Source organism: Rosa chinensis, chromosome 7, assembly GCF_002994745.2.
Source record: "Rosa chinensis cultivar Old Blush chromosome 7, RchiOBHm-V2, whole genome shotgun sequence".
Taxonomy (NCBI): Eukaryota; Viridiplantae; Streptophyta; class Magnoliopsida; order Rosales; family Rosaceae; genus Rosa; species Rosa chinensis.
In genome coordinates this window covers 19208175-19231871 of record NC_037094.1, presented here as the reverse complement: position 1 = coordinate 19231871, position 23697 = coordinate 19208175, and the positions used below count along the sequence as shown (strand labels likewise).

The window sequence follows — 23697 nt, the reverse complement described above, 5'->3', positions numbered from 1 at the left end:
TACCTAATTTGTTTGTGGTGCTGCAAACCAGTTTTATATGCAAGGATGTATATTGATTTTGCATTGGAATTCAGTGGGTTGAGTTTTCATCACTATTAACTGTTTATTATTCATTCTGATATAGTGCCAATATCTGTTGTTGCATCTTTCAAGAAGATTAAGGCCCTCGTAAGTAGTCATTCCTAGCTTGCAACTGTATTGCGGAACTCCTCAAAGCTTGTGAGTTCACTTATTTGTGCTCTGGCTTCATATTATGTTGTTGTACATAAAGGCTCTTAACTCAAATTCTTTATTCGGTGATCACAGATTCTCAATCTGTTTCATGGATCCTAATAAGTGCATGTTCTTTGACAGTTTGAAGACAATTCGTACTTGCCAACTGCAAACCTCAAATAGTAATTCTTAGCAGATGGCATGCATTTCAGTAACAATGGAATATTGTTTTTGGTGGTACTATACTAGTATAGTTCCTACAATGAATACTGTTTTTGTCAAGCTAAAATCTTGTATGTCTTTTGCAAATGCTTTAAGCCATACTGTTACTTTTGTGTAATTGCATTTACTTAATCCGGACAGATTACCCACCTCAAATTTATATTCCAGTTTTCCACACCATAGAGTTAAAGACCACGAGTTTTACTGAGAGGTATGTTTGATTTATACTTTTGATTTGCTTTCTGGTGTTGATGAAGGTTATACATGTCGGTTTCGTGGTCGTAGTTGAGGACTAGACCTCACATTAATAGTTTTTTTACTTTATTCTCTAGCCAAGTCCAAACTAAACTATTTGATTTGTGCAGAACAAGAACTTTGAATTGATAAAAATAAAAATAAAATAAAAAAATCTATATCAGTATGTGTGGATATGCATTTTAATTGGCTTTTAGTCTTTCTGGAATTGCTTATGCAAACCTGAGATAGTTGGGAGTATAAGCCCAACTATCTCAGGTTTGCAATTGTCGATCACTTCATATTATGGAATTGATATACAGTAAATCAAGAAGCTGCATAAACTATCTGTTAGCTAGAACTTGGACCACTATATTTGAAATTTAGTTTCCAATGAAATGAGATCAGTTTGAAAGAACTTTAATGAAGTTCAACATGAGATCACATTATACGCCTTAAATGGGAATGCATGGTTTGTTTCTTTTGGTTATTATGTTTGACTGAAGTGATGGTGTGTTTGACTGAATTTTTCTCTTGGGCACTATGTTTTATTGAAGATGATAGCATGCTTTGACTTTTTATTATCAGAAAAGATCAGCCAGAGGATGAAAATTCTTCAGGATTTGGTTCCTGGATGTAATAAGGTATTTATGTACGTACGTTACCTCTACTTGGTTTTAGGTCAGTCAAATTACTTAGCACATGTAGGTAGTATTTCCTACAGAATGAAGTATAGGGAATTGAAGATGAATTTGGTATCTTTGGTACTACTTCTGATTACTAGACAACTCTAAAAACATCTCAGTAAATTATCTAGGGCTCTGTATTCTGAGTTTAATTTTGTTTCACTTAGTATGTTTCCTTACATATCCTGGTGTACTTTTTTTGTCTGAGAAGGTTATTGGGAAAGCACTTGTTGTTGATGAGATTATTAATTACATCCAGTCACTGCAGCGCCAAGTCGAGGTATCTATCCCCATCAGGCTCTGTCTATTGCTAACTGGTACATGGTTTTGCTTTAAACTGTTAAACCTGAATCTCTCTGTTAATTTGGATTCTTTAGTTCCTTTCGTTGAACCTTGAAGCAGTCAATTCAAGGGTGAACATGAATCCCGCCATTGAAGTGTTTCCTTCAGAAGATGTAAGTTTACTGCACCTTAATACTTACATAGAGGCCACTGACTTGTGAAGTTTGAAACCATTTTCTGTCTGGAAATCTAGATCATGACCATGTTGGTTCGCACTATAATTCTCAAAAATGCTTTCCTTTCTATTAACACCTTGGCATTTACCCATCTCTATATCCTCGAACCTTCTAGTCTTATTTGGTGGACGTGACATGTTGAGTAATCTTGTTACTGTGAATATTTTTACGTTCTATATGCTGTAAAATTTTCTTACCTTAAAGGTGTTTTTCCTGGTGCACAGCAATTTGATGTAGCTGCGTTGTTATTTGGACCACACACACCAAGGGAGTATGTGCAGGGCTCGCAAGCCGAATGGCTGCATATGCAGGTTGGTGGTAGCTTTGAAAGAACAACATAAACTCGGAATATAAACTCTTCAAGTCCCAATTGGTTCGGAATGTGCTTAATTAGTTTTGCATCTGGTGTAATAGAAATCTATTTTCTGAATGTACTAATGTAGTGTGAACCTGGTAGTATATCATATTAGCAGTTACAAGACTTTGTGCCAGTGGATTCTCTACTAAGCTCACTCAACAGCGAAAGTAAAGGTTGTTGTTGATGCAACTTCTGCTAGCATCTTCATTGTCATCATAAAGTGTGTTCTTCAAGACTTGGTTGGTTTCAACATTTTACTAAATTTTGTTAGAAAACTAGTTCAGTTGATGTAATGACTTTGTAGGATATATGGATGAATGTATTGGATTTTAACATAAATGAATGTGTTTTGGATGTGATGTCATTTTGAATGTCTATCATACCGTTCAATCCAGCTAAAAACTATTGTCTAATAATTGATCATCACAAAATGCCTAACAAAAACTGTTGTATGAGCCGTCTAACTATAATACGATAAGGACTAAAAGAATGAGAAAGTCATTGTCCAGCAAAACAACAAACAACAGTTTTTTGGAGAAATCTATAGTATCAGTAATGGATGGACAATGGGATTTGCAAGTACATATTGTCTGATTAAGCCTTCAGACAACAGCAAGCATATAAGCCCCTGTTGTCTGGCATAGCCTTCAGACAACAGAAAGCATATAAGCCCCTGTTGTCTGGCATAGCCTTCAGACAACAGCAAGCATATAAGCCCCTGTTGTGTGGCACAACATTCAGACAACAGTAAGTATATAAGCCGCTGTTGTTTTTCTTGGTGTTCAGACAACAGACAGCATAGTAGTCGCTGTTGTAGTAAACTTTATCAGACGACAGTTTTTTGGTATTGTCTGATCCATGTATCAGACGGCATTGAGATAGACAACAGCAAAGTCTATAATCAGACGACAGTGAAAAACTGTCGTCTGATTGAAAAATTGGTGTAGTGAGTTATTATTTTTTGCTTGTGTAGTAGTTGATTTGTTGCTTCGCAGGGAGCTCATGTTGGTGTCTTGGTGGGGGATTACGAACATAATGTTAGTGGAATACACGACCGAGGCCTACTGCATGTTTTTTTTTTTTTTTTTACTATCTCCTTTGCATGTGACTTGCTAGGTAGCTGGTGCTCTAATGTAGGAATCTGCTATAAATGTTGGCCCTTGTGTAGATAATTGTAATATGCAGGTGCGTAGCGCGTAGAGTTGTGAGTTGGTATAACATTATTTGGTGTTGACTGCAGTGAGTTTCGTATTGCATTTTTTTTTGACACTCTGCTTGTATGCAATGTGTTAGGACATTGGCATTAGTGATTTGGCGAAAGAATCTACTGCGGACGATAGTCTTTGTGAGGATGACCATATTGAGCGGGTGCGTAGTGTTCTAAGTTGTTATTGCATGATTTGGCTCTGACCGCGGTGTGTTTTGGACACAACTTTTAGCCCCCATGATTATGTGGAGTATGGGAAAACAGAGTCCGCATAATCAAGTTTTTGGTTGTGAATTTTGCATGTTGCGTTAGTGTCAAGCTGTGCGTTTCTCAATTTTTTTTTTTCTTTTGCAGGGCGGATCAGATTTGTTAGGGGTTGGAGGGACATTGTTTGAGCCCCACCTCCCTGAGACAATACCGGGGACAACGACGTTACTGCGACAATCTTGGTCAGTAGAGGAACTCCACTTTGTGCTTCCTCTTATCGCTCTCTTGCTCCTAACTCAGATAAATCAGGAAATGTGTCGAGGGCTGATTTGGAGATGCGGTTTAGAAAGTTTCTTGCTTGTTTCGACACTGAGGATTGCTTAAGTATTACTATCGATGACATTGCGCGCCCATTGAGTGGCATCAAATCTTCATTTGAGGGTGGGAAAGTCCCCTCGGAGTTCGTGGCTCCACTTACTAAATTTGCTGAAAGGTACGGCGGGGGTGATTTTTCTAGCTTGTTTGTAGATGGAAAAAGTGCCCGTTAGAAACAAAAATTGGTTGAGGAGTTTGGTTCCGTGTTGTACAACATGGAGATTGAAGAAGTGAAAAATGAGGAAACTTTTTTAATTTGGAGGGATGCATGCCGTGACATCATAGATTGGGGGCTTAAGGTCGACTTCATGCTTGATTATTTGAAGCAGGCTGCCAAGGATTTCTTTGGTTATATGCTCAAACCTAGTGGATCAGAAAGTAGTTGCAGGGAGATCATTCAAATGGAGGAAGATGTATCCAAGTTGAGGGAAAAGCTTTCGCATCTTGAACAACAATTAGGAAAGGCGCGAGAAGACTTATGCACCAAGCTTGGTGATGACATTAGCTTAGATAGCAAGTCCTGCATATTAAGATCTTCTTGGGTTGCTCAGAGCCATGCAACTCATGGCCTGTATTAGTTCTGCTTTGTAACATTGTCGACTCCTTCTTTTGTAAGACTTGGAATAGGGATTTTGTCATTGCCAATGTGACTTTGGTCTGATCAACTTGGTTGCTACTTTGTATTTGTCGTGCATAAATGACTTCGCATTTGCTTCCTCTTTTTTTTTTTTTTCTTTTTTTTTTTTCAGGAAAGCAGGATGAGAGAGAGACGTTCTTATTTATAAGTACTTCTCTATTGCTGGAAAGATTACAAGCTTGTGATACCACCATGGGGGTGTGTTTACAAAAAAAAAAAACCTTGGAATTGAAGTACTGGAGAAGCAATTCTTGTAGAAAATAAAACAACTGAAATTACGGGACTAGCAATAGTAGAGTTTCAGTCATTTGTCATTAATGGGACTTGTGGGGTTCCGTCGGTAATGGAGGCAAGCACGTAATAGCCACTGCTGTGAGATTCTTTGATGATGAATGGCCCTTCCCATTGCGGTGCAAACTTTGAAGGGCCAGAAACTTGCTTTCTCACCCAGTCGACTGTTCTAAGCACAAGGTCACCTTCCTTGAACATCCTTTCTTTGACTGTCCTGTTGTAGGCCTGGGTAACCCTTTTGTGATATGCTGCTATCTTTTCTTCAGCTTGCTGTCTTTACTCATCTGCTGCTTCCAAGTCTATGAGCCGCCAATGGGAGCAAGATTCAGCATCCCATTCCGTGTCATTCACTGTCAGTATTCTGGCTGTCGGGACTGCTAGTTCTACTGGAGAAATGGCTTCTGATCCATACACCAGCGAGTAAGGGGAGAAACCAGTAGCAGTTCTGGGTGAGGTGCGGTAGGCCCATAAGGCATCCGGAAGATGGGTACTCCATCCTTGCTCATATTCGAACACCATTTTGCTCAGAATTCTTAGTAATGTCTTGTTTGTAGCTTCTGCCTGTCCGTTTCCCTGAGGGTAATAAGGAGTGGACTTGCGATGCTTGATCCCATATCCTCTGAGCATTTTGCTGACTTCTTGGTTTACAAAAGGGGTTCCATTGTCTGTGACAATCTTGTAGGGATCCCATGCCTTCAGACGATGTATTCCCTTATGAAGTTACATACCGCAGTTCCTGTGGCCTTGCGAAGGGGAATAGCTTCCACCCACTTTGTAAATGATTCCGTTGCTGTGATGATCCAAACACACCCATTGGATGCTGGATTGATTTTTCCTACAAAGTCGAGCCCCCAAGTGTGGAAGGGCCAAGGTGTTCGCATGTCTTGAAGAGTGGCTGATGGCTTGTGAGTTTGATTGGCATGTGCTTGGCATGAGTGGCATTTCTTCACCTTTAGGTGGGCGTCTTTTTGCATTGTTGGCCAATGATAGCCAAGACTCAACAGCTGACGGTAAAGCTTTCTTTTCCCTTGATGTTCACCGCATTCTCCTGCATGCATCTCTTCTAACACTTGCTGTGATTCTGCAGCTCCAAGACATCGCAGTGGTTTTCCATTGAATCCTCTTCTATACAAGACTCCCCCATCCATAAAGTACCTCTTCGATGTCCTCATTAACTTGTATCTAAGGTTTGCATCCGTCGGAAGGACTTTGTCAAGCAGGAACTCAAAATATGGGGTTCTCCAATCGTCTGCCGTTGTCGTTATAAGGACTTCCCCTTCTAAGGGTAACACAGAACATTTGGAGCATGCAGCCTGTATTTCAGAAGCTTGTTCTTTCATCTTTGGCCAATAATACCCTTTTCGTTCTAGCCTCCTCTATAGACTTACCACTTGCTCCAATCCGCAGGTAGCCTCGTGTACTTCACTCAATTTCTGCTTGGCTTCTTTTTCACAAATGCACCTGGCTAGAACACCGCTCGAGAGTCGCTTGTACAGCTCCTTATGAAGGAGCATATATTCCTTCACATTCTTCAGATCGTGTCTCTTGCTTCGGCATATTAGGCTGCTTATAATTGGTTTTCGCCAATCATCCTCTTCGGGTAGTTCTGGAAGAGCTAATGCTTCTATGGATGGCTTGCTTTTCCGAGTAACCATGACATTTGGCTGCTCCTTTGTGAACAACAGTTTAGACCCGAGGGTAGCCAAGGCATCTGCGTACCTACTAGTGGATCCGGGTATGTGTTCCAGAGTTGTTTGATCAAACATTCTGATCAGTTTCTGGGCCAAGGTCCTGTATGGTGCTAGGGCTGCTTCCTTTACTGCAAAGTTGCCTCTCATTTGGCTAATAACCAGGTTTGAATCTCCAATGATATTGATATTCCTCATACCCATTTCCACTGCAGTAGACATGCCGATAATAAAAGCTTCATATTCAGCTGTATTATTGGTGCATGGAAAACCCAACTTGAATGACAAAGCTTTGGTGTTGCCTGCAGGGTCTATTAACACGACTCCAGCTCCACCTCCATTACTCGTGGCCGACCCATCAAAGAACAGGGTCCAAGGCTGACGGTCCTCTGTTTCTTCATCGGTGAGCATTCCTACCATTTATGGTAATTCCCCAGGAATGTCTTGCATTAGTGGAATTTCTTTGTTTCTAGGGAATAAAGCAAGCATGTCGACTACTGCTTGTCCCTTAATGGCGCGGGGCATTATGCACTCAATATCAAACTCTGCCAGTTGCAGCAACCACCTAGCCAGCCGGCCAGATAAGATTGGTTTTGTGAGCAGGTACCTTACTGGATCAGTCTTTACCATAAGATAGAGTTTGTGCGCCAGGAAATAATGGCGCAATCTTTGTGCCGCATAGATAAGTGCGAGGCAGATCCTCTCAGCCTTGGGATAGCATGCTTCAGCTTCTCCCAACAAGCGACTCACATAGTACACGGCGCATTCTTCTCCATTTTCATCATCTTAGGCAAGTAAAGCCCCCACTGCAGTGTCAGTTGCAGCTAGGTACAGCTTAAGAGGGACACCAGGGATTGGCGCTTTCATAGTTGGCAGCTTGGTGACGAGTTCCTGCACCTTCTCATAGGCCCTTCCCCATTCTTTGCTCCACACAAACTTGATACCTTTCTTGAGTAGAGGAGTGAAGCCTTTTATTACAGCGGCTAAGCCTGGAATGAAACGCCTGATATATGATAGTCTGCCCAGGAAGCTTTTAATTCTTTCTGGTTTGATGGCGGTGGAGTGGAAGCTATGGTGTTTGCTTTGTCTGGATCAACATCTATTCCTCTGCTATGCACCACAAAGCCGAGAAATTTCCCGATCGTCATTCCAAATGAACACTTCCTAGGATTCATCTTGATGTTGTACAACCTGCATCTTTTTAGCACTTTTCTTAATATACCCCAGTGTTCCTCTCTTGTCTTGGACTTCACCACTAGATCATCAACATAATCTTCAACTTCCTTTCCCATCATGTCGTGGAAAATAGCGGTCATGGCTCGTTGATAGGTCGCGCCGGCATTCTTCAAACCGAACGGCATGACTGTATAGTGGAAATTCCATATGGGGTACGGAATGCAGTCTTCTCGGCATCTCTAGTGGCCATCTTGATCTAGTTATAGCCGCTAAAGCCATCCATAAAGGACAACATGCCTTTGCCTGAAGTTGAGTCGATGAGCATGTCCATGTTTGGCAGTGGAAACTCATCCTTCGGACAAGCTCTGTTCAAATCCCTGTAGTTGATACAGACTCTGACTTGACCATTTTTCTTTCTTACCGGAACAACATTCGCAAGCCAAGTGGGGTGCTTAATAGGTTTGATGAAACCACAAGCTAGCAGCTTCTCGATCTCTTGCTTGATTTGTGCCTCATCGTTCGGATGGTAATTTCTTCTTGCTTGCACCACTGGTTTGGTTCCTGGTTCCACATTCAATGTATGGCATACAAGGTTTGGGTCCAAACCAGGCATCTCCTCATAATCCCAAGCAAACACATCCTTGAATTCCTTGAGTAATGCCACAAGATGCTCTCTTTCTTGAGGTGATAGGTTCTTGCTAATGAGTATGGGTTTTTGTACCGCAGGGTCATCACTCAGGTTCACAGCTTCCACTTCTTCAGTCACTGCGGTGGACCCATCTTGCATGCATTTCGGGGCCGGCAAAGCTTCTTGAAGGGTAGGAGATTTAGGTGTCATGGATATCCCTTCTTCTGCGCGGCATTTATTCTCCATGACACCTTCCTGTATGGGGCCTTCCTGCGGGTTACAGCCAGGCCCCGCAACCCGTCATAAGTGGTATATGGTGCGCCCGTTGGGCAGTACAACTTTGGAACACCGCGGTGGAGCTTGAGTGCAAGCATTGGCTTCCCTTCCTTGACTTACCACTGCAGAAAGATCTCCATCACTTATATCTCTGATATCTGGCCATGATGGCAGAGGCATGCCTGAAATTTCAGAAGGAACAGATTCCCCATCAGCCGTGAACTCGTTATAGTACTCAGCTTCGATAAAGTGAGCTTCACTCCGATGGAATGGCAACTGATTCCCTGGTATTCTGATAGGCTTGAGGCCAATTCTCCCTTTAACACATTGGTGATAGGTGGATGGTATTAGCCTGTGCTTATTGAGCCATGGTCGTCCCAGCAAAGCATGGTAGCTTGTGTCCACATTCAAGACTTGAAATTTGGTCCAGGACCGGATTGGTCCTACTTTAAGATCCAGCTGTATGTAGCCTATAGACGTCTCATCTGCCTCCGCAAAACCAGATATTCTCATTTCTGTCTTCACAATTCTTGACTGCGGGATGCTTGTGGCTTTAAGGACATAGAGTGGTATGATATTGAGCGAAGATCCCGTGTCAACAAGCGCCCTCCTCACAAACACATCATTGATCTGAGCCTCTAAGTAAAGAGGTCTCCTGTGGTCCGGATATGGTACCTCCATATCTGCGTCAGTGAAGATTATGGCATTGTCATTCTCCAACATAGAAATTGTTCTTCTTGTTTCCGTAGCGAAGCATTGTGGTCCATATTCCTCAGATATGCTCATCAGGGCTTCAGCAGCAGCATCCCTGGCTTGCGGACCATACTCCAACTGATCAAATAGGGATTTGAACTTGGGGTTTTGTTGGAGTACCTGCGTGGCATGGGGCTGGCGATTTTTGTCCAGGTAACGCTCCATCACATCCTCAACTTCAGTTACATAAAACGCTTGACTCGTCTCACCGCGGGAATAGGCCACGCTTGCTGCGTTATAATGATACGTCTGATTTATGTTCCTGTCTTGGGTTGGCCTCGATACCTCGCTCGCTGACGATGTAGCCCAGAAATTTGCTAGCGGTGACTGCAAAGAAACATTTTTCTGGGTTGAGGCGCATACCGTAGGCCAGGAGGATGGTTACTATGATCCTGAGGTTTGCCACATGTCCGCTGGCCTTTATGCTCTTAACTAGCATGTCATCCACATAGACCTCGATAATTTTTCCCAGATGCTCAGCGAACATGGCGTTCATCAACCGCTGATAAGTTGCACCGGCGTTCTTCAGACCAAAAGGCATGACATTGTAGCAGTAGAGGCCTTTGTCGGTGGTGAAGGTGGTGCATTCTTGGTCGCTGGGGTGCATCTTGATCTGATTGTATCCGGAGAAGGCATCCATCATGCTGAGGAGTTCGTGTCCGGCGGTTGCATCGATCAGCTGATCGATACGAGGTAGCGGGAAACTATCCTTTGGGCATGCCTTGTTTAGATTTTTGAAGTCGACGCACATCCGCCACTTGCCGCTGGGCTTTTTCACCATTACCAGATTTGAGATCCACTGAGGGTAGATGACCTGGCGGATGAATCCAATGTCCCGTAGTTTGACGACCTCCTGTCCGATTGCCCGGTATTTTTCCTCATCAAAAGCCCTCCGCTTCTGCTTGATGGGATAGAAGGAAGGTTTGATGGTCAGCTTATGGGTGATTATTTCAGTGGAGATGCCAGGCATGTCCGCATAGGACCATGCAAAGACGGTGGCGTTGTCACGTAGGAATTGAGTGAGTTCTGCCTCTGCTTCTGGGTCTAGCTGTGCGCCTATGCGGACTATCCTTTCGGGATGCTCGTCTGAGATGCAGACGACCTTCAGCGATGTGTCCGGGTTGACCGGCTCCTTCATTACATATTTCTTCTCCTCATCTCTAGGATCCTCAAAGATATTCGGTGGTGGTGGGTCATTACCCACTGTCAGGATTTCATGGCGGCGTGTTGACCGTGCTACAGTTGTTGAATAGCATTCTCGTGCCAGCTGTTGGCTTCCCCTCACGCAGCCTGTGCCGTTGGGCGTGGGGAACTTCATGAGAAGCATGTATCCGGCAATGATGCATTTGAGCTTATTAAGCGCTGGTCGACCAATGATGGCGTTGTACGAACTAAAACAGTCGACAATGATGAACTCCGTGTGTACCTCCGCCATACAGGGACTAGTGCCAATAACTAGTCGCATGTAATCCGACCCCAGTGGTTGTGTGATGTCACCGGAGAAGCTGAGCAGTGGCTCGTGATCCTGGAGTAGTTTTCTGTTCCGCTTGAGATGGTCGTAGCAACCGCTGAAGATGACGTTGACAGCGGACCCGCTATCCACCAAGATTCTCCCCACCGAGAATTTGCCAAGAATGGCATCGACCAAGAATGGGTCGTCATGGGGTAAATGTACTCCGCGCTCCTCCTCCTCTGAAAAGGTAATAGGTTCCCAACCTGATTTCGGTAGTTTGGCGGATCTTTCGTAGCGGATGTTGCAAACTTCCTTTGGGTGGTTGGCGCGTTCATAGCGCTTTCTTGCCCTGTGAGACATGTTGGTGATTGGAGCACCGCCATCGATGGTGTTGATGCGGCCCAAGGTCTCAACGTTGGCAATCACTGGTGGTGGTTGGCGTACCTTGAACTGCTCCAACTTGCCGTCACGGTACAAAGTCTCAATGGCTGTTTTGAGAGCATTGCAGCTGTTTGTATTGTGGCCGCTGTCCACGTGGTATTTGCACCACTTGCCGGTGTTCCTGGGTTTGCCTGTTTTTGGGTACTTTGGAGGGGGTGGCGGTGGGATCTGATCCTTGCACTGATTGTAGATATCTTCATATGAGGCCGTTAGGACCGTGAACACTGCATACCGCTGTGAGGACTCCGTCTGCTTGTTGTTGTTATCCCCATGAGTTGGACGGTTTCCCTTGTAAAAATGCTGCCCCTTCTGCCGCTTGGTTTGGTGGTGGCCCTGCTGCCACTCTCTTTTCTTGTCAGTTGGCGGTGCTGAGGGGGCTTGTCAGCGGTTTCCTGGTGACTGGAAGATGGTTGTGTTGACCTTGCTGGCGTTGCCGGCGGTGGGGTTTCTCCATATGTAATGAATTCCGCCTGGGCGTGAATGACCGCCTCACTCATGACGTGGTCGTACGTTGCATTGGGATGGTTGTAATTGAGGTGATAGAGGAACGGTCCCTTGAGGAGTCCCTTCCTGAAGGCCGCCGATGCCATAGTCTTGTCTAGGTCGCGGCATTGAGATGCTGCCGCCCGCCACCTTGTGACAAAGGCCTTCAGTGATTCGTCCTCCCCCTGTTTAACGCCGAAAAGCTGACTTGTATTGTGATGTCCGGCGGATAGTAAGATGAAGCGGGAGAGGAAAGCATGCGACAGTGCATGGAATGAGCCGACAGACCCTGGAGGACATTCAAAAAACCAGTTCATTGCCTCGCCGTCCAACGTTTCGCTGAATAAATGGCACAAGGTGGCGTCGTCGAAGCCCTTGTTGTTGGTGACCTTCTTGAAGGTGTCCATGTGGACAAAGGGATCGGTCATTCCGCCGTACTGTGACATCTTTGGGGTTTTTGCATGTGTCGGTCTGACGGCCTGCAGGATCGCGGCGGAAAAGGGGCCGGGTCTGGAAATAAATAGCGGGTTCCGAGTTGACGTCGGGACACCCGTCTTCGCCCGGATCAACCTCTGCTCCAGTTGGTGCATCCTGTCCAATAGCTGGGCGGTTGCGTCGCCGGCGGAATCGGCCTGACTGACCTGTCGAGTTGGCCTGTGCCTAGGCATGGGCGGATCACCCTCAGTCATTGTCCTGGTATTCGAGCGACTGGTGTGCGGAAGTGATTCCGCCACCTGCTCTGACATTAGTTGAGGTATGGGCGGTGGTCCCATTCCTGACAACCCAGGTGGGTTCAGCGGTACATGCATTTGTACGACCGGCCCTGGCGCCACTGTGCCGGCGTTGGGTCGACTACGCCTGGTGCTGCGTGACTGCTCGCTCTGTGCCGGGCGGTCGGTGGCCGCCAAAGTGTTTTTTTAGTTCCTCAAAACGTGTCATGAGCGCGGCCATCTGTCTCTGGGCTTCGGCCTTCTCCCTGCGCTCCTCCTCACGTTCTCTATTTGCCTTATGAAGATCCGCCAGTGCTATCTCGTACATGGTGACGAGATCCTGGCCTGACGGGCGGCTGCTGCCTGGATTTGCCTCATCGCCGGGGTTGGCTGGGGTTGTGAATAGTGCGCGGTTAACGCCGATCGCGGGGTCGGAGGGTTGGGGAATGGCGGGGAGCTCTGCCTGCTCCTCAGCGTTTCCCCCGCTATCGTTAGTCATGGTGATTGTAGCGGGATGACCTTTTGTTCAAAAGTTTCCCACAGACGGCGCCAATGTTAATGTCTAAAAGTCTAGCGGTAGCTGGACCTTAGTTAACGCTGATCCGGTGGGCGGATCGATACTTGTGTTGTTATTGTAGTTCCCGTTACCTGTCAAGTAAAATACAATGGGCGTCAGAGGGAGACCGCGCTGGGCGGTCTTCAACTCTCCGATGCCTAAGTTAGTCAATGTATTTATGTTGACAAAGTAACAGTAGGTAAGTATTGAATGCGTAATTAATGAGGAGAGAGGAGAGAACCTTTTATAGGTGAGGGAGAGACTGATCTTGTCTTTGTTTTCGATGTGGGACTGATATGCTTCAGTTCTCAGTTTCAGAAGCTTCTGACGCTATCTTGGCGTGGCGCGTGGCGGCGCGTCGCCGGCGATCTGGGGATGGTCCAACGCTGAGGTTGTAGCCCGCCTGGCGGTGCGTCTACATGTCATTCCTTTAGTTGGAATTAGTACCTTTGGCGGAACAATGAGCGTGGCTCATTATAGCTAATTATGCTTGCAAATGTACATGTATGTACAATTGGTTATAGCCCCCAAGTCCTCTCTTCCAAATGTTGGAAAAATCCTTTCGCATTCATTCGAGTGTGGCCATGGGGCGTTGTAACCCTGAGGCTTAGTGTACCAGCTCCAAGAAAACTGGTCAAAGGTTTGTGGACCTTGGTACTGGCATATTGCATTTTGGTGCTGCCTCACGTCTTCCTCCCTATGATCCTTAGCTGCGGTGATCATAGCGCATGTCTCCTTTCCTCTCCTCCTTGGTAATGGATCTTCATCAATCTTTTGCGCCCTGGTAGACAACTCAAGCGTCCCATCATTTATCTTTTCATGGAGAATTCTTCGCAGGACCTGGCAAGCTGGGCTTGGATGTCCAACAAACTGATGGTAACGACAGTAGCGGGGATCACTTTTTTCTTCCTTCGACGGAGGCTTTTGTGGTCGTGGTAACTTGATGACACCATCGGCAAACATGGAATCTAATATGGCATGGAACTCTTCGTTGCCACAAGGAATAGCCGGGTATGTTTCTCGCTTTCTCTTATAAGAAGACTTATCTTCAATCGCGAGGGTCTGGTGTGCATCCTTCTTGTCAGACCGCCAGCTTTTTTGCGCCTTTACGGACATGCTTGTCTTCTTTGCTGCATCCATTAGTCCAGAAAATTGGCCAATACCAACATTCTCCAGATAGACTCTATATTCTGGCAGCATGTTGCTGACACAAATTTCTACCAGAGATTGCTCTCCTTTCTCATCATAGCAATCAAGAGCCAGGTCCCGAAACCTGCGAACAAAGTCAACAAGGTTTGCGCTTGTCCTTTGGCGAGTGTAGTTGAGTTGTGTAATGGTGACTCTTTCTTCATGCTCGAAGTACTTCTTGCAGAATTTGCTTGCCAGTTCTTCCCAAGTTCTAATAGAGCCTGCAGCAAGTGTAGTGTACCATGTATAAGCACGGTCAGTGAGTGTCTTTGAGAACTCACGAAGCCTGAGGTTATGGTCCCCCGCATGAGGTCCGAGTGCATCGATGAAACGGCTAATGTGCTCTTTGAGACTTCCTTTTCTCCTATCAAAGAGGATAAAAGTTGGGGTTTCATACCCTTTAAGGTAAGGCAAAGAGATTAAGCTTGATGGATAAGGGGGTTGAGGGATGTACTTCCAATCCTCATTTGTGCGCTGTAATTCCTTCTCTAGCATGGCAACTACATCCTCATGTGTAACAAAAGAAGGTCCTTTATGCTCGGATCCTTTAGCTGCTGACTCTTCTTGGGAAACTTTCTCCTTTGTGTCATTTTGTTCATTGACAGGCTTTGGTGCAGAGACTGGGCTCTTCAGTTCCTTCACAGCTTGTATGAGTTCCCTCTGCGTGTCTCCTAACTTAGTGAGGATACGAACAAGGTCCACCATGGTCAGTCCTTCTGTCGCTTTTTCTTGTTCTTCTTGCTGCTGCTCCTCATGATCCTGTTGGGATTGGGGTCTTGCAGTAGACTCACTAGCTGCTTCTTGAGAGCGTGTGCTCTTATTTTTCCTGCTTGTGCGAGATGGAGCCATGATCTGAATCACAACCTAGTCTCCCCAGCAGAGTCGCCAAAATGTGAGGGTTCTTTTTGAATTAAGCGAGACCAGGCCAAAATTAACTCAATAACTTGATGTTAGTGAGAGAATTTTGTGCGTGATTCAGATACTGAATGAGGCTTGCCAGCATGAGGATGGTGTGGGAGCTAGAAACATACTGTGGTGAGAGAATTTGGGGATTGTATCAAATTTAGGTTTCTGGAAGATGAGTTTGGCAGGGAGGCTTGGGAGAAAAGTGCTAGGAACTGGGTTTTGTGTTTAGAGGCCTGGAAGCTTGAAGAATTAGAGGCTTTTTTATGTTTCTAAGTTTTCTGGGTTGTTGCTTGATGATCATTTCAGTTTCAAATATCTCATTTTATAGGCTCGATTGGAGGGGTGTTATGGTGGCTCAAACCCTTTGGTTTTCTGGGTAAGACACTCATCCTTTAGCTCATGCAGGATTTCTGCCTTAAGATTTGGGATATCAGAGCTTACTTGAGATATGGAGTCTTGGAAACAGGGGAGGATTGTTGCAGCCGTGCGCAAAAACTGCAGCAGAAACAGCTGCGGTGACAGGAAATCTGGAACGAGGTTGAAGGGGCAGCTAGGGAGCTGTGAGCTCATCGTTCAAGAGGGAAGGGAATATCTGCCTACCAGTTAGAAAGTTCCCTCATTGCCAACTGACGGGGGGGAATCGATATTTCACTTGGATATTTGGGTTGAGTTGCAGCGTATTTAGCAGCTACGGGGAAAGGAAAGGGAGATAGAAGAAAACGGTGAAAGTTGGGCTACCCTATTTCTTTTGGGTTTGGGCTTTTTCTTTGGGCTTTGGGTTTTTAGGAAAAAAGGTTGACCCAAACCTCATTTTCACCAATTCGCTATAAGTTTAAATTACCGGGCTTGGATCTCGAGCCCAAGATCGAGACCACCGATGACGTTAAACTAATAGGCGAGCATTATATGTTTCCGTAACCTTCCACACCATACCCACTTCTGCAAGCCCCAGAAATGCGTGGATGTGGCTTGGGTCCACATCTAGGGTGTGTTTGCTTGGCGGGTTAAAGTCGAGAGATGGGTATAAAATTCCATAGTTTTACGGAATTTTATACAAATTGCGTGTTTATGCTAAAATATGTCGTGACGACATATTTATTTTGTCGCGTGATTTTTCGGGTACCAACACTGGTTGAGACTTGAGAATGAGTTTCTTGTTTTGGTAAATTTAAAATTATATTAACCAGAAGAAATTTAGACAAGTATAGCTTTCTCTAAACAGATAATCACTAAAACCCTTAAACTAGGAACTAATTAACAACATCAGCCTTGAGGAGAGTATATATGGTTATGCGAGGAATTATGTGGTTCAGCCCATCAAATAGGCTCCCTCTTCTGATCAGACCGCCTTTCATTGCGAAACATAAAATTCTAGTGTCTCTTAAATGCTATATATAATGATCCAATATTCATACTAGAAACTCCACGTGAGACGAACATGAATCTTTATAAAATTTAGGGTTATTATCACAAATGGTACCTGAACTTATCCTCTATTTTATCGATGGTACCTGAACTTCAATTTTGATCACAATCAGTACCCGGACTTTTCGATTTCATTTTAAATGGTACCTAAGGCCACCTTCGGTCACTATTCCGGCCAAAAAAACTCAAATCTAAAAAAATAAAAAACAAAAAAACAAGTTCAAGGCAAGTCTATTACCAAAAAATCATCACTATATATGATCGCAACCCTTGAAATCATCACTATGATTGCCTCCCATGCCGTTTTTAGTCGGAATAGTGACCGGAGGTGGCTCTAGATACCATTTAAAATGAAATCGAAAAGTTCGGGTACTAGTTGTGATCAAAATTGAAGTTCAGGTACCATCGATAAGATTGAGGTATAGTTCAGGTACCATTTGTGATAATAACCCTAAAATTTATATCAAGGTTTGGCCCATGTTTCATTATAGACTCCTAAATTTTCAAATCACTCGATCTTTCTTTCTTCTTTTAATATGAAATTTACACTCTCAAAAATTATAAAATGGAGAGTGCGCTCTTTCACTCCCATTTTCTTTTTAGCAACTTTCTATATAGTAATCGAAAAGGAAGGAAAAAAATACTTGCTTATAAGAAAAACATATCAACAAATAATGCAGAAAGACTAAATAGAGAAGACCTCTTGCACTCTACTGCGTGTGCAGGAAGGTTAGTCATGAGTTAAAAGTCTGCATATGCATAATCAATGTTGAATCCCCTAATTAAGTTGAAGCAACAGGTGAGCAAACAGGCAAATCACTCTCAACATTAGGCGGCGTCCGGAGTATGGGGTTGCTCTGAAAGAAATTCACAGGCTTCAAATCAAAGCTAGATGACACCGTCGGCATTATAGGAAAGTCTTCTTGGCATGGCATGTGATGAAACCCTAATGTGTACCAAACCACAATGTCTTTATTCTCAATTTCTCGATCCCTACAAAATCAACAAAAACATCCAGCTAGTAAATCTAATGGTTTAATTCTAGATTTCCATTGTCAAAGATGTAATGTATCCACGATGAAGGCAGTAATTTCAGCACAAAACATCGAACAATCGAAGGTATTCTTAACAAAAATGATGCAAATTAGTCTTACTTGTCAGACCACATGGCCAAAGTATCTTCTCCATGGCTTTGGTAAGCAAACAACCCACCTGCCCACTGCTCACTCCGATTGTATTGAGTGACCCAGATTTGGTTATTCGTAAAAGCAGCCCTCTTTTGGGGAGGGTCTTCAGGATCAAGCAAACTAGCAGCAGTGGCACCAGGAACCACCTTATACCCGACAGGGTTCCCAACCCGGGTCTGTTTCGACGGGTTGATCACATGGAACTCCGACGGGTCATAGAGTCTTAGCTTGACTTGTGCATCCTTCTCCGTTTTGGCCACAGTTCTAGTTGCTTTCAAGAAGCTTTTCCTTGGGGACTCATCAGGAGAGGTTTGCTGCCTTTGGAGATTCACTTTAACAAAGGAATTTTCAGAACCGTCTACATCCATATCAAGATGAAATGTTATGTAATGGTCATGAATAACTCCAACAACGTTTTCAGATAACAGAGTGCCGTGGAGATTGTCTTGGTCAAAGACCTGGTTCATGTTCTCATAGGGTGTGCCTTTCACCATCAAAATGCCACTAAGTCCAACCTGTATCATCTTGCAACTCAATATCAATTTGGCTTGTAATTTAGATAATTCCCGTACAGATTATTTACCGAAGGCAATGGTACAAATGATTACTGAGCGTCAGTAACATTATTTGTGAAATTGGTACTGAGCTTCAGTAACTTTTCCGTATTACACTCATTTCCTTAATTAATGAATGTCGTCCATCATTAGCAAGCAATAATCTTATGAACAGAAAATAACATACAATTAGGGTTTCTCATATATCTTGCATGGGATTGATATATTTTCCAACTATATAATTAGTACGATTAATTATAAGCTGAGGTGCAGTTAGCATATTAATAAATTAATTATTCATTTTGTATTAGAAAAAGTACACATCACCACTGACCTTTACTCTGATTAATCCGTCTGTTTGGAACTCCCAGTCCACGATATAGTCATAGTTACCAACTGACGCTGCCATTCTAACCACTAGTGTCACCTTTGGCCTCACTTCTCTCACCTGCCAAAATCATTTAAATTAGGGAATACATCTCCAACGTAGGAAATGAGATAAATGATGAGACAATTGCCTTCACGGACTGAAGCACATTGGACAACACTCTCGATCGTTAATGTATTTGGGACCTATTTCTGGGTCCAAAATCCAAATGCACCACATATGGAGGGAGTGCACTCTGAAATCTACCATCGTTAGTACCTAATTAATAAAGATGTGGGTCTAAAAATTACTTGGGACTCAAGTACTTTACCTCCATCCCCGTTATCGGACTCTCCGTGTGGCGCCACCCGATATCCCCGCCATAGCTCTCGAACACGCAGATCATGTTTGATCGGACGTACGGCGTTCCATTGGATGTGGCAAACACACCATCAATGTAGTAGGCGTTACGGGGGCAATCATTAAGCGGGTCGAGCGGCATGGCCTGTAAACCGAACCCGTATTCGCCCGCATCCATATAAGTCTTGAAGTACCATGCATCCGTGGGGTCCATGTAAGGCACAAACAGCTCCGACGGAAACCCTTTGTACATCACGTCCCTTTGGTCACCGGTATCTGGGTCACGGACCCTAGCTTCAGATATGATCACGCCGGCTCTGGCGTCGGCTTTTACATGAAATTCCCAATTTGCCCATTTTACTAAGTGACCGTCCTCCACGGTAAAACTTGGACCTTCTCGTTGCTCAATGGAAATGGGATTCACTAGCTTGATCACTCGACTGACCTCCTGGCTGGCGGAGTATCTATAGTCTGTGTTGGCGGCCTTCGGTATCGGAATGTTCCCGCCCTTGTCGGAAATCTCCACCACTTGTTCGGCGTCCAAGTCAACGAGAACGGTCAACCCTTCGATTGGCCTCATGTAAAAGTTCACAGTGTCCTTCGTGGAGAAGCACTGTACCTTAATCAACCTCCTCCTGTTCTCCTCGTACTCATCGAACCACCCCGACGATATCGGCAAACACGCAAGGTCCGCCAGATCAACACCGCGCTGGATGATCGTGCGGTTGAACTTGGCGTTCGAAAGTGGGACCCAGATCGCGGCGGTTATTTCCTCCATGGTCAGCATCGGATAGCCGAAGTGGGTTCCGGTCTGCTGTACGGACACCTCGCTCGTGGCCAGGTCAACGGTCAGCACGTGCGCCTTCCCGGAGGCACGTGCGATGACGGAGGCCTTTCTGGGTAGCAGCGGGTCGCCCTTTTTCCATCGGAGGACGAAAGGCTTGTCGGGCTCTTCGAGCTCGATGGAGTGGAGCGCGTAGGCTGAGGAGGACTTGAAGAGCGCGTGGGAGGAGAGGATGGTTCGGATTTTGTTGAGTTCTTGGACTGTGAGGGGATCGAGAGGGTGGTGGGGAATGTCGGAGGCGTGGTTGTGGCTGCGGTGGTTTTTGTTTTTGAGGAGGTTGCTGGACGGTTTGGACTGAGAGCGGTTTTTGGAGGTGCACCATGCTGAGTTGGTGGTGCAGTCGAGAAGGTCAGTCGTGTAGGGAGGCGCGTAAGGGAGGTGACCCCAAGTGAAGAGGAGGACAAATCCGATGCAGAGCGAAAGAAAGAAAAGGCTGAAGAAGTTTCGGGTTTCCATGAGATTGTGAGAAGATAGACTGATAAAATACTTTTTTTTTTTTTATATGATTGACTGATATAGTACTTGGACACTTGGTTAGTTCCGTTGTACATATATTACACCGACGGGTAAAATCTTTATACGGTACCTTTTTTTTTTTTTAAGAGAATCAAAATATTTCACTCCTGCTATCATGGTGACTCGAACTCATGACTTCGTACATAGGTAGTGGGTACTCTAACCACTGAGCTTACACCACTTCGTATATATGGTACCTGATGATTTATCACGAAATGCACTTTTTGGTACTTACAAATTTTTAGGGAGTCTAGTGGTACCTGTATTATCCCTCCGTTAACCATTTTAGTACTTCCGTCAATTATTCCGTTAAAGTATGGGTAAAATCGTAAAACACCTATTTTTCATATTTCTTTTACAAATTTTTTATTAGACTAGGTTAAAGGAAAGACCTAGAATTGAATTGAGTGAATATCTAGATTTACCTACCATCTCTATTGATTAATCCTATTAATTGTTCGAGAAAAAAGTTATCTCCAAATTAGTATATATTAACTTTTCATAAAATAAAATAAAAAACTAAACAAAAATAAAAGTACTTAAATTAATTGACCCAAGTATCCCAATTAGGACTGTCAATGGGTCGTGTCGGGTTTGGTTCATTTCGGGTCAAGGTATATGTCGTGTCAGAAGAGACAAATCCAAACCCAACCCATTTATTAATCGTGTCAAAAATTCAAACTCGAACTCAACCTATTTATTAAACGGTTTACTCATTTCCAACCCGCTTAACCCATTTAATACATAGGTCGTGTCAAGTTGAACAAAATGACTCATTTAATGATTAATACTGTGACCCATTTAACTAAAAAAAACAGAAATTGATTAAATTCACTAAAAACTCCATAAGACGAAGAATATAAATAATTATATATAATTCATAAATAATTAAATCTAATAATGATGAAACAAAAGATTTCAAATTGTCCAATCTTAAGATCAAATACTCCCAACATCCAAAATTTCAAGAAGAAGTATAACATAATCAGGTTATACGGGTTCACTTCGTGTTGTGGGTTGACCCGTGACCGACCCATTTATTAAATGAATCATGACAGGTTGACCCGCTGCCGACCCGCTTTTTAATCGTGCGGGTTTAACCCGCTTTATTTCGTGCGGGTTTCGAGTCGTGTTATTGGGTCGTGTCGAAATTGACAGCCCTAATCCCAATAACAATGAAGAATAAATTGGGTATTATTTATCTTTTTTTTATATGTTAAAATATTTTTTAATTATAAATATTCAATAAATTAAATTCTATAATTCTAATTATGAATGAAAATACTATTTTACTCTTATTATTTTACTCACATGAGTGTCACATGCCGCCAAGTAGGCATTTTTAACTGAATAATGAACGAAAGTACTATAAGCGGCTAATGGAGGGATAGTACAGGTACCACTGGACTCCCTGAAAATTTGTTGGTTCCAAAAAGTGCATTTCGTGATAGTTCGGATACTATATGAGGATTTTACCCTTACACTAACGAGCGGACCAAAAATGGCACAGCGTTTTGTATTTTTGAGAGTTTCAATTATTAATTTTTTTTTTATTTGGCAATTTGTGCGTTAGAAATAGAACAAAATAAAGCTGTTTGTTTTCTTGTGCGTAAGGCGGTAAGCTTTCAGAAGCGAGACATTATAGTTATACCCAGACTGCACCATAATTGGAGACCGACCTAGTTATTTTCTTTTTTCTTTTTATATGGTCTACAAAATATCTCATTAAGCAAAGCAAACAGTACATAAAACAAGAATGAAGCAAAATACATCCAAACACCAAAAAACAACATACACTAGATTGGGGAACGCTATGCAACTTGATCACAAGTATTTGGCACTACGTGGAAACACCTCAGAGCCCCAACGTAGTCAAATATTAATTTTTTTTACTTCGGCTTTCAAGTACCATGAGAATTTATATTATAATTAAATTCATTTTATCCCTCTAAACTTTGGGCCTAAAATCAGTCTGGTCCTTAAACTTTTTTTATTTTATTTAGACTGGTCCTTATACTCTTAAACAACATCACCCGAGTCTAAATTTTGAATCCGGATCCAAAAATTACTTCACTTGCTGAGTTAAAGCCGACATAGAGGCCCACACTTCATCTTTTTAAACCCTGAAGGAAGGCAGAATGGACATTTCTAATTTAATATATATAATTTCTAATTTCTAATCTCTCTCTCTCTCTCTCTCTCTCTCTCTCTCTCTCTCTCTCTCTCTCTCTCTCTCTCTGCCTTTGAGAATCGATCACAAAACCAAGAAGCTGAGGTTGAATTTGAGGAAGGCGGAGGCGGTGGTGGTCATCTCTCATGTCTGGGCTTCAGAGCCTAGAAACACAAATCATCAAAACCTAATCGAATTCAAAAAATAATTACATAGACATGTAGAGCGTGATGAGAGGATGAGTTTCCATACCATAAACACCCCAAACGGTGGTTGGAGTTACGGGAAAAAGATGAACAATAGCCGGAGCTGCAAAAGCTTTCGACATTCGATTCTTCCTCCACAATGGACAAATGGATGAACTACGACCTCAAACTTAATGGCAACATTGAAACGAAGAATATGGTGCAGGTGAGCCGGTTGGAGGAGGTCGAAGGACGAAGTTCCGGTTGGATCTTCCTTCCAGGTAGATGGCGCCTCTTTCGCAGTCTGCCATATCCAAACACACAAATTTTGTTAACAAATGGAAAAGATTGAAGATTGAATAGATTGAAGGAGGAGAAATTACAGGGTTCAAGCTGGAGCTGCTCGAGGACGACATCAATGGCGCCGTCATAGGAAGAAGGTGAAGGTGAAAGACCGATATAGAGGAGAGAGAGAGAGAGAGAGAGAGAGAGAGAGAGAGAGAGAGAGAGAGAGAGAGAGAGAGAGAGAGAGAGAGAGAGAGAGAGAGAGAGAATAGAAATTATATTAAATTAGAAATGTCGAATCTGCCCTCCATCAGGTTTTAAAAAGCTGAAATGTGGGCCCCCATGTCAGCTACAACTCAGCAAGTGACGTCATTTTTAGATTTTTAGACCCGAATTCAAAATTTGGACTCAGGTGAGAGTACAAGGACCAGTCTGATTAAAAACAAAGTTTAAAGACCAAACTGATTTTAGACCTAAAATTCAGGGGGTAAACTGAATTTTTTCCTTTATATTAACATTCAAGACATCAAACATCTACATCCAAGTTTTCGCAAGTCATTTCTTAAGGAAAACTACAGAAAAATACCCGAACTTTGGA

At 43.5% G+C, this 23697-nt stretch overlaps 1 protein-coding gene and 1 long non-coding RNA gene across 2 annotated transcripts; one reads left to right on the top strand and one right to left on the bottom strand.

Annotated features, from left to right (window-relative positions):
* Positions 1-1257: 1257 nt before the first annotated feature.
* LOC112176241 lies at positions 1258-1805 on the top strand. The gene is made up of 3 exons (XR_002926869.2): positions 1258-1313; positions 1567-1635; positions 1733-1805. It is a non-coding gene; the product is annotated as an uncharacterized LOC112176241 (long non-coding RNA).
* A 15454-nt stretch (positions 1806-17259) lies between these two features.
* LOC112175386 (primary amine oxidase) lies at positions 17260-20435 on the bottom strand. Its single transcript, XM_024313056.2, has 4 exons — positions 19071-20435; positions 18707-18820; positions 17786-18333; positions 17260-17624 (listed from the first exon to the last, which is right to left on the bottom strand). The coding sequence occupies exons 1-4, from the start codon at positions 20397-20399 to the stop codon at positions 17414-17416; spliced, it is 2202 nt and encodes a 733-aa protein (XP_024168824.1). The 5' UTR covers positions 20400-20435; the 3' UTR covers positions 17260-17413.
* Between the last annotated feature and the right edge of the window lie 3262 nt (positions 20436-23697).

Excerpts from the sequence above, each read along its gene's own strand:
- LOC112175386 (XM_024313056.2), bottom strand. The coding sequence starts at position 20,399 with ATGGAAACCCGAAACTTCTTCAGCCTTTTCTTTCTTTCGCTCTGCATC. Across the intron at positions 18,821-19,070 it reads GTCCGATAACGGGGATGGAG|GTGAGAGAAGTGAGGCCAAA; the intron begins GTAAAGTACTTG and ends TGATTTTGGCAG. Across the intron at positions 18,334-18,706 it reads ACGGATTAATCAGAGTAAAG|GTTGGACTTAGTGGCATTTT; the intron begins GTCAGTGGTGAT and ends AAGATGATACAG.